General features: G+C 49.4%; 1 protein-coding gene across 6 annotated transcripts in view; it reads right to left on the bottom strand.

Moving 5' to 3' along the window:
- The window catches only part of WDR59 (WD repeat domain 59), a 117,468-nt gene that overhangs the window by 12,875 nt on the left and 88,669 nt on the right, over nt 1–15,924 (bottom strand). For 3 of the 6 annotated variants that reach the window (XM_044986893.1, XM_044986895.1, XM_044986896.1), the window contains 7 exons: nt 12,435–12,516; nt 10,110–10,222; nt 8,030–8,177; nt 7,861–7,933; nt 3,492–3,618; nt 2,880–3,022; nt 160–1,732 (listed from right to left, as the gene is read on the bottom strand). In XM_044986893.1, the coding sequence (XP_044842828.1) occupies nt 1,497–1,732; nt 2,880–3,022; nt 3,492–3,618; nt 7,861–7,933; nt 8,030–8,177; nt 10,110–10,222; nt 12,435–12,516 (922 nt within the window). In that variant the 3' untranslated portion in view covers nt 160–1,496. Of the gene's footprint in view, nt 1–159; nt 1,733–2,879; nt 3,023–3,490; nt 3,619–7,860; nt 7,934–8,029; nt 8,178–10,109; nt 10,223–12,434; nt 12,517–15,924 lie in introns of those variants that run through there. The other 3 variants (XM_044986897.1, XM_044986898.1, XM_044986899.1) reach the window with 3 other exon arrangements.

Below are 15,924 nucleotides of genomic sequence, written 5' to 3'. Positions count from 1 at the left end.
TCAGCTAGCAGGGCCAAGAGCCTGCCATGCACATCTGAACCTGGTTCAAGGGAGCAGCCCCTGGACCAGCAGCGAGGACCAGAGGATACAGATATATACACCGAAACAAAACAGTGGGGAAATGAATTTACTCGCTCCCAACTTTAAAAAAAATAATTTAATCTGTACTGAAGATACATGATCAGTTTCCTCCATTCCAAGATTTCCACGGCCTGATTTCAGACACAAGGTGTTTCAGAGAGGGAGAAACATATTCCTACCTGCCCGGTGGGTGCAGAAGGAATCCTGTGCCTCTGTCAAGGCTGGGTCTAGGTATGTCAGACTGACACAGAAAGCTAAGCATCAGATTCAGGTTGCATACCTGATTTACATGACTGCACAGATATTGACAGCATCTGCATCAGGAAGGCATCAGCTAGGGACTTCATTTGCACAGGAAGATGATAAGTTTATATGTGAAAATGCATATGCAGTTGAGAAGAAAAAAAAATCAGGCCTTGCGTGTCTCATCTCTGCACATCTCACAATTTCATAGGAGACACACAACCCCCACTCCACAAAATCACCCACCCACCACAGCAGATCCCAGACCACTGGAGGCAGAACCATCATTCCATGGAGACTGTGAGCTGATCCAAGATAACCTGCAGTCCTTTGTCCAGTCAACAGGGTGTGTCACTGACAAGGGGTTAAAGTGAATTGTTCCACCCAGTCAGAACAACAACAACAAAAATATGGACACCCCCCCCAAGAGTTATGTGTTTTAAATCTCTAGAAAGGAACAAGTGATTCTAGTGCACTGGGCGGGGCGGGAGAGGCAGGGCTTTTTATACCATCTACAGTTATTGATCAACTGAGTAGGAAACTAAGAAATGATCCTTGAAACAAAAGGATCAAACTACCTTTTAGTGTGATTAACAGAATTTTATTAGGCCAAGAAATGGCAGTTCAGAAAAAACATTTAAAAAACTCCCCTGGCTCCTTGGTATTGAAATGTCAGCTCAAAGGCCCATTGTCTATTTGCTCTTCGAAGACTGAGTTAAGCTTGGAACTCCACTCCTGTCTGGAAACTAATTTCACCTTAATTTAGCTAAGAGGATTGTCTTTGTCATGTGACTTGATCTCTTGTCCAGTTGTTTTCCTGCCAGGAGGCCCTTGGAAAGACACTCCAAAGGAACTTTCACACATTCCTTTCAGCCTCATGGAGACAAACCACCAGTCATGTATCCTTGATAGCAGAGCCTGATTTTCCCAGAACAGCATCCATTACCAGCAATGGCACACAGAGTTTGGCCACTTCTGCCTGGAGCCACCTGGGAAGCTGTTGGAAGACTGGAAACATTTGGTAATACCAGTGCAATGCACAGCAAGTAAACCCTGCTTCAGCCCCCGTAGGCATCCTCTCTAGATACTGTGGAGAGAAGCTGACTGACCATGGTTTAGGAATAAGTCTTAGATCCCATACTAGGGATGCTCTCTGCTCTCACTGACTGTGCTCAGAATGTGCTCTCGAGCAGGCAGTGGCACCCGCAGCCAGTGGGGCACACTTCCTGGGTGCGAAACCATTCCATCATGTGACTGGTGTGTCCTCCATGTCCGCAGGTGAGACAGAAATTGGAGGAGCCTCGCACTGCCACGTGGCAGATGGCACACTGGAAAGTGAAGCCCTTGCAGATGGCGCACTGGGTGCCCCGCACCTCGCTGCGGCAGTGACTGCAGTACACCCCAAACTCTGGCAGTGCGGGAGAGGGAAAAGAAATGGAGAGCAAAACAGTTACTGCAGGTTCGTATAGTCCTGGAGACCACAGTTCTCTATTCATCCCCAGGGCAGGTGCAGCAGAGTTTCCCCCGTCTCCCCCAAACCCTGCTGATCTGCCTCAGACCTGACCTAGGGAGCCCACCTCCCTGAGTAAGAGCAGAGTTCTTCTCACTGGCCTGTTACATTCCTTCACTCCTCTGCTGAGGCTATCCAGTTAGGCTGAGACATCAAAACATGAGGCACTGGACTGAGACCCATTAACACAAGCCGTCTGAACAGCATCAGGAGAAGGGAACAGCTTTTAGCCATGACTAACCTGGGCTGGACTGAGGTGCTGTGGAGATGAACTCCTCCAGCTGCCCTTTTCTCTCTCTCTACATTTCTGTTGAGTTTTGTCTTTAGCATCCATCTCCTCCATGAGAAACAAACAGGCACAAGCCAAGCCCAGCATGTCAACGGGAGCAAAGATGACCTCTAGTGTGAGGCTGCCGTTTACCTGGAGAAGAGCAGCCACGATCCAGGCTGCTCTGCTCTTCCAGCCCAACAACAAGATGACGGGGCAATGCAAGCTTCCTCATAGCTGCTGTTAATGCTGCTTCCCTGTTCGACATTACGCCCACCCATAAGGGCAGTGTGCCTTCCTCTTGCTAGGCCTGCTGGAGAACTGCAATGGGCAGCCACAGGGCTTGGGGGAATGTCTTGCCTACCCATTTTCTGTCTGGGTTTCCTAAAGCCAGAAACCAGGCTTTTCTGATTCTACCCATAAGACATTGTGAGAACCTCTCAATCCATGGTCAGTGATTGGGTTGGCTCCCCATACTACCCCAGATGAGGAATAGCCTCCAGCACTGTCAAGAGGCCATCACTACACAGTGGTGAACACACTTCCAGCTGGTAATGTCCCTCCATCCCACATACAAAGTCACTTAGCCAAGATCTAAAGATCCCATCTCCACTCTGAACTGCCAACAGGGGGCTGAGTACTTACCAAGCAATTTGCTGCCACAGCCAGTCTCTCGATTGGCTGAATGGATACATCTTAGATCATCATGTCTGCTGAATATTTATCCCCAAACCCTTCAGGTAGGGGTAGCTGGAAGAGGCAGAATTACACACTCACCGATTCCCTTGTGCGGGTCGGGAGGACAGGAAACGAACTTCAGAACCTCAGCCCGTTTCTCTCGGAGACCCCAGCGATAAAGGATTTCCCCATAGCATTTCTTGAAGTCATCAAACTGCTGAGTGTTGCCAGGGTCCAGGAGCCTGGAGGAGGGACCCACACAGTCAGTCACTTGATCTGTTCACTCACCACAGCTCTGGCTGCAATTCTTAACCCAGCCAGCAGCAATGGCTATGAAGTCACTTCTCAGGTAGCTACAGGAGTAACTTATTATTTTCGCAGTCTCTCAGACAGTGTTATAATTTTTGAATGACAATGTCACAGTGAGTGGACCATATCTGTCATCAGAACTAGGGTGTGTGTCGGAGGGTCAGGTTCTCTTTCAGGGCCCTCGCTGCAGCTGATTTATTAAAAGATTTCACAGGCAGTCAGCCAATCACTGAGCAGAATTAAGCTTTCAAGGCCACTAACTGAGTGAAAGTTTGAGCTACGGGCTTGCCAACTCTCCCTTGATTAGCTGTAACGCCACCACGGAACAACTAGCTAGACAGCCTTCCAGCTGACTGTGAGAACTGCCCAGAAACTGCACAAACAGGAGTTGCTGAGTGCTACCTTTTGTTCTTGTCATGTTGATCTCTCTCGCGCTCCCGGTGGTCAGCGTACGTCAGGTTTCCGTAGCGGAGGTCGTCAGGCGAAGACTCGCACCAGGGGGTGAATGCGTGCTCTGTCTCTTTGCTTGCTGCAAAAGTCAAAAGATGGTTAGTGTGCCCCAAGATGCAGTGATGAGTGGGCTATGAATGGGGCAATATGAAGTGTGAAAGGCTCGGGGAGGAGATGTGAAAGTTAGATGGAAGCATGTGAGGCTACGCGCGCTCTCCCCCCTTCCACCCTTGAATGTGTTAGTATTGTCTTCTACACCAGTAGTTCTCAGCCAGGGGTCTGGGGCACCCATGGGGGGCTGTGAGCAAGTTTCAGGGGTCCGCCAAGCAGGACCAGTGTTAGACTCACTGGGGCCCAGAGCAGAAAGCCGAAGCCCTACTGCATGGGGCTGAAGTCCAGGGCCCTGAGCCCGCCACCTGGGGCTGAAGCAGAAGCCTGAACAACTTAGCTTCACGGTGCCCCCTGTGATGTGGGACCCCGGGCAATTGCCCTGCTGGCTACCCCTTAACACCAGCCCTGGCTTTTATATGTAGAAAACCAGGTGTTGTGGCACAGGTGGGCCATGAAGTTTTATAGCATGTTGGGGGAGGCCCTCAGGAAAAAAAAAAAAAAGTCTGAGAACCCCTGGTCTACACCATTACAAACACTCCTACATCGTAGAAAGCCAAGAGCCAACCCCTTCTTTTTCCATCAGCCTCTTGAGAGCGTCCCTCCAGCTCCCCAGCAGAGGGGCCATGCAATGACTGCATGGAGAGAAGGCTCCCAGGATGCAGAAAATCTGGATTCAGAAGGCTGCACCTGGTGTTCCACCCAGGGCCGTCCTTAGCCATAGGCAGAACAGGCAGCCGCCTAGGGTGCCACTAGGGCTGGGGGCACCGCTCTGCTAGGAGCCCGGACAGACGGGAAGCAGTGGAGCATGTAAGAGCAGCGCTGCTGGGTCCTAGAGAGAGCCGAATGCAGCACAGTCTGAGGGAGGGGATTGGCTGCTGGGGTCTCTGGGAAGGGGTGGGGGAAGGAACTCACCTGTAGGGTGACCAGATGTCCTGATTTTATAGGGACAGTCCCGATTTTTGGGTCAAAAATGCTTGCTAACAATCCTGAATTCAATTTCAATATTTTTTTTAAATCAATATCTTAGCCAAAAACAGAAAATTAAGTCGTTGACAATTATTTGTGACAAGTTTGGTATGGGGAAGGGAGTGGGCCAGTTTTCATCAGAGAAACAAAAAATATTGACGGACTTTCCTATAGCCCTGTTACTGCTAAATAGAGCCCTCCAACAACTGTAATATGCTCATCTCCTTACTAGCGTATAGAGCAGCGGTCGGCAACCTACAGCACACGTGCCAAAGATGGCCCGTGAGCTGATTTTTGATGGCACGCAGCGGCGGACTGAGTGGCTCAGCCCGCCGCTGCTCTGGGGTTCCAGTTGCTGCCCCACTGTCACCCGGGGTCCCGGCCGCCGGCCCCACTCAGCACCCACTGCTGGCCTGGGGACCCCCAAGGAACCCCAGGCTGGCAGCGGGCTGAGCAGGCTAGTGGCTGAGACCTTGGCTGAGCCACTCAACCCGCTGTCGGCCTGGGATTCCATTCACTCAGCTGGTAGGCGGGCTGAGCGGGACTAAATTCAACAAAATAGGAAAACAAGAGCAACTAATGACAAAGTGCAAGAACCTAGAGCAGTGGTCCCCAACCTTCTTCATCTGGCGGGTGCCAGACGAAGGACCGTGGCGGTGGACGAGCATCTGCCGAAATGCTGCCGAAATTCGGTGGCATTTCAGCGGTGACGCCTCTGGATGATGCTGCTTGTTGGCGGCAAGCGGCATCATCCAGAGGCGTCGCCACCAAAATGCCACCGAATTTTGGTGGCATTTCGGCGGATGCTCGTCCGCCGGATGCTCGTCCGCCGGCCAGTATGCAGGTGCACTGAGAGGCCCCTGCGGGCGCCATGGCACCCATGGGCACCGTGTTGGGGACCCCTGACCTAGAGAGCCTCTTGAAGCACGGCGATCGTTTTGATTAAAGGTAATAACTGGAGATATACCAATCTCCTAGAACTGGAAGGGATCTTGAAAGGTCATCGAGTCCAGCCCCCTGCCTTCACTAGCAGGACCAATTTTTGCCCCAGATCCCTAAGTGGTCTCCTCAAGGATTGAACTCACAACCCTGGGTTTAGCAGGCCAATGCTCAAACCACTGAGCTATCCCTCCCCTCCATTTAATTGGACTTGAACTGTATGAAGAATTGAGTACACTGTCATCAATGTTGCCCCATGCAAAATCAATGATGGACATTGCACAGTTTATTCATACCAGCAAACTTGTTGACATATATCCTAATGTGTACATTGCCACTCGTATTCTACTGACAAGTCCTGTAACAGTAGCATCAGGAGAATGGAGTTTCTCAAAACTAAAGCTCATTAAAAACTATCTCCGCTCTACAAGGAGTCAAGAACACTTGACTGGTCTTGCTATTCTTGCAATCAAACAAGACATCACTTTGTCTTTGTCATACGATGACATTATTACTGATTTTGCAGCCAAAAAAGCCAGAAAGATTGCTTTTAATTAAAAACAAATCCTTGTTTCAATACCTCTTCATATAAATTTCCAATAAAATGTTGACAAATTAAAAAAATTACATTATTTGCATCATTCTGTCAAATCAGAATTTTTTCTATAGTGCTGCTACTTTAGTGCTAGTCCATCAGCATTACAGAGTGCTTAATTAAGTTAAACTGGTTTTAATAACATGCATGTGGCAAGTCTTCCAATAGTGTAAGCTTATGTTTGTGTTGCTAAGAGCAAGACAGGCACAGGGGCACCAGTTTAATAATCCCGCCTAGGGCACCATAAATCCTAAGGACGGCCCTGGTTCCACCCCATATGAAAACATGGAGATTGCTCCACAGGAGAATTGCACAGCTCGGTGCTGGTAGGAAAGTTAGTGTCAGTACAGTTCCATTCCCAGTGGCTGGGAGTGCGCTTGTGTCAGGACTTCCACACCTTGGGCTGGGGGAGGGGAGGATTCTTGTTCCTCTGTGAGGATGCTGGTATGAAAAAGGGCCTCATGGGGGAAATATTTCAGAGACGCGCATGACCGCTGGGTGTAGGGAGAAGAGTGGGACACCAACATTAGTAGGGTTGTCCTTGCTTCTGCTCCCTTCCCTGTTCCAAAGATAGCTGCAAACTGCACTGAGCGATTACAGGTTTGCTGTTGCTTGGGCCCAATATTGTGCTCAGCCAGGTAGGCCACTGAGAGACCAACATCATGCAAATGGCATTACACTGGACTCTGGGGACACAAGACAGCCCTGAATTCTGACTTTTCTGAAAAGCGTTAACTTGGTGGGAAATGCCTGTAGGATCCCAAGTATTTGTGTCACTTGTAAGAGCTGCCACTGACACTCCAGCCTTCCCAACTGCCACTATTCTAGCTATGCCATCGCAAAGTAAAGGAGTGAGCACCTCTCCTGCAACTCTGGAGTAGAGAGAAAACAGGAAGTCCCTGGTCAAAGCTCCTCCAGCAAATATCTGAAGTGTCCTAACTGGCAATGGCTGTGGTGCACAGAATGACTGGCCTCAAACTGGACAAGTGCTCTGGCAGCAATGATGCTACATCACCCCACGTGACCAGGACAGCAACAAGACAGTGTCACCTGGAGCATCTGCCAAGCCAGGAGAGGAGCAAAATATCACCGGCCACAGCCACCTACTTATCTTGGGACACAAATACCTGGGAAAATAGAAGGGATGGGACGGGCATTTGAAAGCTGAAAGGGGTTTGGGGAAAGCTTGCTCGATTAGATGAAGCAAGCTGCTTCAGTTCCTTGTAGTCCAAGATCAGAGAGACATGTTGTCTAGTAACAGGGTCATCCTGAGTGGTCTGTCCCACCGCCCATCTGCCATGGGGAGAGGGACTGCCATAGAGACAGCTGGTTTTGGCTCCGGTGTGACCTCCCGCCCAGCAGGCTGACAGTGAACTGGAGTCCTTGTACACATCAGGGTGAAGTTTGCAGTGAGATTCATTCCACCAGTGCACAGTTTGACAGAACGCACTAGGGGAAGATGGACAAGTCGGAAGAAACATCAACATTAAACCATTAACAAGGGCAGACGGCACTTGGGGTCATGCTCATTTCCAGCCATGGTACCTGACCCACCAATAAAACCATGGAAATTTGCTCTTTGCTTCTCAGATCCACAACCACTTACAATTCTTTACCACCATCACCACCACAGATAGCCATTTAATGCCGAGGGTGCTCATGCGAATAAAGTCATTTCCTCTATCTGTCAACTCCCCTGCCTCTCCATACCTATATTCCAGCCTCCTGCGTTGAGTCCAGGGTCTGACATGCTGGAACAGGAGCCTGAAGATGTGAAGCTGGGCTGTTGGGTGGACACAAGAGGGAGTTGTGTCACACACAAACCAAAGCTATTCCAGACTTTCAAGAAAAGCAGTTGGAAAGAAATGGCTGTGCATACGTATCGGCTGTGGGAGAGCATGTTGGAGGAGCGCTGAGGGAAGGGTCCTGAGGAACTCACGCACCCCTGCAGCCTGGACTGGGCCTCAAACACACTGCAGAGCATGGCCAGGGTCTGAACATCATGGAGCTGACAGTAGTGAGCCAGCCTGAGAGAGGAGGAAAAGGGAGAGAGCAGGAGCTGAGGCAGAGTTCATCAGTCAAAGGGAACACTCACAGCAGGCCAGGGCTTGGGGGACCCTATGGAACTAACTACGCCCTGCTGCTCAGAGGATGTGTGGGGTCTGGGGGGACAAACTCTCCTTTTCATTACTTTACAAGTAAATAAATAAGAGCTTCCAGTTGGACAGACAGTCAAGGCCTAATTCCCAAGAGATGGTTCCTCTCTGCATGGGGGTATCTAATCCCTTCTTAAGGACCCCATCCACACTGGGAATGCCCAAGGATCCTGGGGTCTGCACAGCTCCAAAGAGCAGTTCTGCAGAAGCAAGGTTAAACTGAGCCACGCGACTCACTGTCTGATCATTTTAGTGAAAATACTCAGACTTCTCAGGCTCCTGGGGCCATTCCCAGCCCAGATCCCAACCCCAGCTTAAAGGCCAGAGCAATGGGGATGAGACCAAAGTTTGATTCCTAAAGAGATTTAGTTGATAGGGAGGGTTGGGGATGGATTTAATATAGAGTAACCTGCAACACTGGCAGGAGATGGGTCTTTCTGGAAATGGGAGATCCAAAGTGTGCACTCTGCACTCTACAAGCAGGAGAATTAATGGGTGATGAATGCGGGTTTGAGGTGAATTTTATCTATTTTGACATGCAGAGATTGTGCCATGTCCTATGAATACACTGGTACCCAAGACAGAGATAACAGATTTGGCCACTGTCAAGAGGCCAAACGAGGTGAATTAGTGGGGATAACTGTTCATGGCAAGGCAGACAGTGAACCAAGATCTCTGCTTATTATAGTTTGACTGATGTAGTTATCTCCCGCTTCCTTTCTCCCTCCTCCCGTTTGCCTCATCCACCTGTTGTGTCAGGTGATAACATAGACTGCAGGCTCTTTGGGGCAGGGACTATCTTCTGACTGTGTGTCTGTACAGTGCCTAGCACAGCATGGCCCTGCTTTCTGACTGGCAGCCACAGGTTTTGCTGCAATACAAACAACAGATGCTTCCTCCCAGCCAAACGTAAGAGCAGCACCAACAAAGGGAGTGAAGGGCAGGCATAGGTTGGAGATTGGCACTGGTTAGAGGATGGCTATAGGAATGGACTGTCCCTCTTTCCCATACCTGCCTCACACCAGGGCAGAACTAGGGCAGAGTCCATGTAGCAGGTTTGGCAGAGCTGTCAGCAAAGCAACTCAAAGCAGGTTCTAAGCTTTGGAACAGATTAGTATCGGCTATCAACTCTTCCTATCCGAACAAATTCAGATCAATGTCAAGAGTAGGTAATTTGTTGTGCAAGAGGGCTGAGTGTGAATCAGGCCTTAATGGAGGTAGCTACCAGAAGGCTCTCTGGATGACAGGAAATAGTTTGCACTTGGAGCAACAGCAGGGAATTTGATTGTTAAACTGGCAGCCAAATCAAGACAGTTGGAAGGGGGCGAGGAAAATAATCCTGGATAAAAGCGGCAGTTCCCTCTTACATCAGGCCTCCTCCGTGCTAGTCAAGCCAGATGTCTTGGAGCACCTCATACTGTACCATAAACATCACATCAGAGCAGGAGAAGCTAATCTTAGCTCAGCCAAAGGGCAGGTGGTCACTTCATGAGTGCCAGGGCTGCCTCCTATTTGCAATAAACAGATTTGTGGCTTCCCTCTTTTGTCCTATGAATGTGTATCTCATGATGGAGATGGACAGTCTCCCCCCACATTAAAGGTGAGGGCAGTCACACAAAGTGCTAGAGAACTCCACGACTAGAGGCTATGCACTGATTATCCCTGCATCAGCCTTTAGGCAGGATCTAGCTCAAAGTCGCTGGGCTTAGCAAGCAGCTGAAACAAGACCCTACAACTTTCAGCTGGGAACAGCTCTGCTCCAGAGACTACCCCTGCCCCTGCTTTGAGCTTTCAGAGACCTACAGGGACTCCAGGAGCTGACGTCCAAATGGATGTTGGGCCCAGGGTGTCTCCAAATCCGGGTCAGACTTCGGTCCAAGACAGAGATCCGTGGCTACCGTAGCCAGTGACCAGACCTGGACAGATACAAGAGGAACAGCATGAACGACAACTAGAAACAGAAATTCACCTGCACTGAGGGCTCTGACCCCGCACTGTAATCACGCATGCAAGATTCAATAATGGCAGAATTCTTTCTTAACAGGTACAGCTGATTTTCTAGAGGCCCCAGAATCAGCCAAGCCCTGATGGTTTTGGAGTTGGGCTCTATAATAATGGAGAATCAATCAGTCATATCAACCAACTTGCTACCTCTTAGCTGCAGAAAAGCAGAGTTAGCTGTTGGGGAGGGATCCCCACTGACAGACCAGACCTGGGGTCCATCTAGTGTATTAGCCTGTCTGTGACAGCGGCCGGCACCAAATGCTTCAGTGCAATGTGCAAGAAGCTCCCTAGGGGACAATTATGGAAAAAATGGCTGATAGAAGGCGTTTCTTCTTAACCCCCCCCCCTCATTTCGAGGTTGGCTTATGCCAGGAAGTGGGAGGTTTTCTTTATCAATAAGTGTCTAAACTGATTTTTATAATCTGATGACACTCTTGACCTCTGTGACACTGTGTCAATGAGTTCCACAGGTGAACTATAACATATAAACACACATGACCTTTGATCAGTTTTTAATTTGCTGCCTTTCAGTTTTATTAAATGCTTCTTGTTCTTTTACTGTGCATGAGGAGCACCTGATTTGCCATCTCTATACCTACCCCATTCATTATTTTGTATATCTCTATCACATCCCCTCTGATTTGTCTCCCTTCTAAACTAAACAATCCCAGACTTTTTCAGTCTCTCTCCACATAGACACCTCTCTAGGACTCAATCACTCTTATCACCAGTCTTTAACCCCTCGCTAGGTTTTCTGCTATATCCTTGTGAGGTGGGGTGACCAGAACTGCACACAGTATTCTAGCTGAGGGTGAACCACTGACTACAGAATGTCACAGAAAAGGAGGAGGGTAGGGAGGGAGGTGTTAGAAAGGCAGCAGCAGCTAAGATACAGGACATGAGAGCTGAGAACATGGGAAAGAAACACAAAAGTGCAAAGAAACACAGACAGGGAATTTCAGGAATGTGGCAGCACTGTGGGACCTGGAGAGATTGGAAAGGAGGGAAACTGAAGTACAGAAGCAAAGCAGGCCCTGAGCGAAGGAGCAAACCATAGGGGCCAGGGGAAAGCTGGGTAATTCGTACAAAGCAGGCTCATAAGGGGACATTGAGAAATTGTCATGCTGCAGCTCGGGGCTCCAGGTCTCAGCTGAGGAGCAGGACATTTCTGTAATGTTGCAGTGCAGGTGGAGGAATGAAATGAGAAAGTGGTGCAGCAATCAGCTGGTAAACCCTTCTAGGAATTAGCCTTTCCTATGACGTGCTATTGATCCTTTTAATATTTACATAAAGTGAATCAGAAAATGTTTGTGGTTTATATTTAAGGAACACCATTTAGGTTTTTAAAAGTTTTTTTTAAAAGCTGAAAATTGAAACATTTGTATGAACTTAAAGAGAATCAAATGAAATAATGTAGCTGTTTAAAGATACAACATTTTGCTGCAGGGTTTGCAACACAAACTTCAGACCATCCTGCTAAAGTAGAAGAATCTGAAAATAACAGAGTACAAACAAAATGAAACTGAAACTAGTTTGTTTTCACTGCCCCTGTGGAATCCAGGGCAAAGTAAGCAGCGTGATAGAGAAAAGGAAAATGTCTCAATACTCAAAACAGTATTAGATTGTAAGGTCTTTGGGGCACAGGCTGTCTGCCTTTTGTATTCAGATTATGGCACAGAACAGCCATAATCGTCTCTATTATTACGAGCCCCACAGGTAGAAGAAAGAGAGAGTTCCTCTTGCCAAAATGCTTTCAGTGGCTGCAGTGATTTTGATGCATGTAACAAAGTAGCATGCCCTGTGTCTATCTTGGCCTATGAGAAATTCTCAGAGCACTTAGTCATCTCAGCTGGTTTGGCAAAGGATATGAAACGAACCATTTGCTGGCCTGGCCAGGGATTTCTCAATGAGATGTTACAAAGTGTCAGTGCTTCTGCCCCAGTTACCAGGGAGGACTTGTCATAACTCTTCCAGATGGTCTCTGGAGTGACTGCTGCACCCCAGTGACCCAGCCATGCCCTTGAAATCCAGGATAATGGCATGAGAATGACAAGGCAAGAATAACGTATTCGCTAAGGCATCCCATTCAGCTGCTGTGCTCTAGATAAAGGGCATGCCCAATACCTGGACGAGATCCCTACGTCCAACTGCCAAGGCTGAGGAGGCATTCTTCTGGCAGGTCTCCTGAATGTTACTGACGTTCAGACTGAAAAAGAAAGAGAGGGCTTATCTCTTACTGACATGCTATTTATCAAGGGAGGGTTGGTTATGGTTCACACCACTGGACAGAACTCCCTAATCACATTGCAGGGTCAGACCGATCAGCATTCCCTCCACAGTCATTAAGAGACATCCGACTGCATGCCAGCCAGCTGCCCTAACAGACTGCCCACTGCACAGTGTCCCATTCCAATCCAACGGCAAATAGCAGGATCTGCTGAGACAGTCGTCCTGAGATGGTCCACCACCAAAGAGTTATTACCATGGTGACAACTACTGGTGCAATGTGGAGCTGAGATTTGTTCTTGTACCCAGAAGCTGATAGCCATCTGGGGCTGCCCCATTTACAAATTATCTGTAAAAGCAGCAAAGAGTCCTGTGGCACCTTACAGACTAACAGACGTATTGGAGCATGAGCTTTCGTGGGTGAATACCCACTTCGTCGGATAGATAGATAGGGGGGTGGATGGGGATGGATGGATAGATAGATGGATGGGGGGTGGGGGGGGATGGATAGATAGATGGATGGGGGGTGGATGGGGATGGATAGATAGATGGATGGGGGGTGGATGGGGATGGATAGATAGATGTATTGGGGGTGGATGAGGATGGATAGATAGATGGATGGGGGGTGGATGGGGATGGATAGATAGATGGATGGGGGGTGGATGAGGATAGATAGATAGATAGATAGATGGGGGGTGGATGGGGATGGATAGATGGATGGGGGGTGGATGGGGATGGATAGATGGATGGGGGGTGGATGGGGATGGATAGATAGATGGATGGGGGGTGGATGGGGATGGATAGATAGATGGATGGGGGGTGGATGGGGATGGATAGATAGATGGATGGGGGGTGGATGGGGATGGATAGATAGATGGATGGGGGGTGGATGGGGATGGATAGATAGATGGATGGGGGGTGGATGGGGATGGATAGATAGATGGCGGGTGGATAGGGATGGATAGATAGATAGATAGAGGGGGGTGGATGGGGATGGATAGATAGAGTGGGGTGGATTGGGATAGATAGATGGGGGGGTGGATGGGGATAGATAGATAGATAGATGGGGGGTGGATGGGGATAGATAGATAGATGGGGGGTGGATGGGGATAGATAGATAGATGGGGGGTGGATGGGGATAGATAGATAGATGGGGGGTGGATGGGGATAGATAGATAGATGGGGGGTGGATGGGGATAGATAGATGGATGGGGGGTGGATGGGGATGGATAGATGGATGGGGGGGGGATGGGGATGGATAGATGTATGGGGGGTGGATGGGGATGGATAGATGGATGGGGGGTAGATGGGGATGGATAGATAGATGGATGGGGGGTGGATGGGGATGGATAGATAGATGGATGGGGGGTGGATGGGGATGGATAGATAGATGGATGGGGGGTGGATGGGGATGGATAGATAGATGGATGGGGGGTGGATGGGGATGGATAGATAGATGGATGGGGGGTGGATGGGGATAGATAGATAGATAGATGGGGGGTGGATAGGGATGGATAGATAGATAGATAGAGGGGGGTGGATGGGGATGGATAGATAGAGTGGGGTGGATTGGGATAGATAGATGGGGGGGTGGATGGGGATAGATAGATAGATAGATGGGGGGTGGATGGGGATAGATAGATAGATGGGGGGTGGATGGGGATAGATAGATAGATAGATGGGGGGTGGATGGGGATAGATAGATAGATGGGGGGAGGATGGGGATGGATAGATAGATGGGGGGTGGATGGGGATAGATAGATAGATGGATGGGGGGTGGATGGGGATGGATAGATAGAGGGATGGGGGGTAGATGGGGATGGATAGATAGATGGATGGGGGGTAGATGGGGATGGATAGATAGATGGCGGGTGGATAGGGATGGATAGATAGATAGATAGAGGGGGGTGGATGGGGATGGATAGATAGAGTGGGGTGGATGGGGATAGATAGATGGGGGGGTGGATGGGGATAGATAGATAGATAGATGGGGGGTGGATGGGGATAGATAGATAGATGGGGGGTGGATGGGGATAGATAGATAGATGGGGGGTGGATGGGGATAGATAGATAGATGGGGGGTGGATGGGGATGGATAGATAGAGGGGGGGTGGATGGGGATAGATAGATAGAGGGGGGTGGATGAGGATAGATAGATAGATAGAGGGGGGTGGATGGGGATGGATAGATGGATGGGGGGTGGATGGGGATGGATAGATGGATGGGGGGTGGATGGGGATGGATAGATGGATGGGGGGTGGATGGGGATGGATAGATAGATGGATGGGGGGTGGATGGGGATGGATAGATAGATGGATGGGGGGTGGATGGGGATGGATAGATAGATGGATGGGGGGTAGATGAGGATGGATAGATAGATGGATGGGGGGTAGATGGGGATGGATAGATAGATGGATGGGGGGTGGATGGGGATAGATAGATAGATAGATGGGGGGTGGATAGGGATGGATAGATAGATAGATAGAGGGGGGTGGATGGGGATGGATAGATAGAGTGGGGTGGATTGGGATAGATAGATGGGGGGGTGGATGGGGATAGATAGATAGATGGGGGGTGGATGGGGATAGATAGATAGATGGGGGTGGATGGGGATAGATAGATAGATAGATGGGGGGTGGATGGGGATAGAAAGATAGATGGGGGGTGGATGGGGATAGATAGATAGATGGGGGTGGATGGGGATAGATAGATAGATAGGTAGAGGGGGGTGGATGGGGATGGATAGATAGAGGGGGGTGGATGGGGATGGATAGATGGATGGGGGGTGGATGGGGATGGATAGATGGATGGGGGGTGGATGGGGATAGATAGATAGATGGATGGGGGGTGGATGGGGATAGATAGATAGATGGATGGGGGGCGGATGGGGATAGATAGATAGATAGATAGAGGGGGGTGGATGGATGGGGATAGATAGATAGATAGAGGGGGGTGGATGGATGGGGATAGATAGATAGATAGAGGGGGGTGGATGGATGGGGATAGATAGATAGATAGAGGGGGGTGGATGGATGGGGATAGATAGATAGATAGAGGGGGGGTGGATGGGGATGGATAGATAGATAGAGAGATGGATGGGTGGATGGGGATGGATAGATAGATAGAGAGATGGATGGGTGGATGGGGATGGATAGATAGAGAGATGGATGGGGATGGATAAATAGATAGATGGATAGATAGATAGAAAGATAGATAGATGGGGTGGATTGGGATGGACAGATAGATAGATAGATAGAGGGGGGGATAGATAGATAGATAGATAGATAGATAGATAGATAGATAGATAGATAGAGGGGGGTGGATGGGGATAGATAGATAGAGGGGGGGTGGACGGGGATAGATAGATAGGGGGGTGGACGGGGATAGA

Source organism: Mauremys mutica, chromosome 14 (assembly GCF_020497125.1).
Source record: "Mauremys mutica isolate MM-2020 ecotype Southern chromosome 14, ASM2049712v1, whole genome shotgun sequence".
Classification (NCBI taxonomy): Eukaryota; Metazoa; Chordata; order Testudines; family Geoemydidae; genus Mauremys; species Mauremys mutica.
This window is presented reverse-complemented; position numbering and strand designations above follow the sequence as displayed.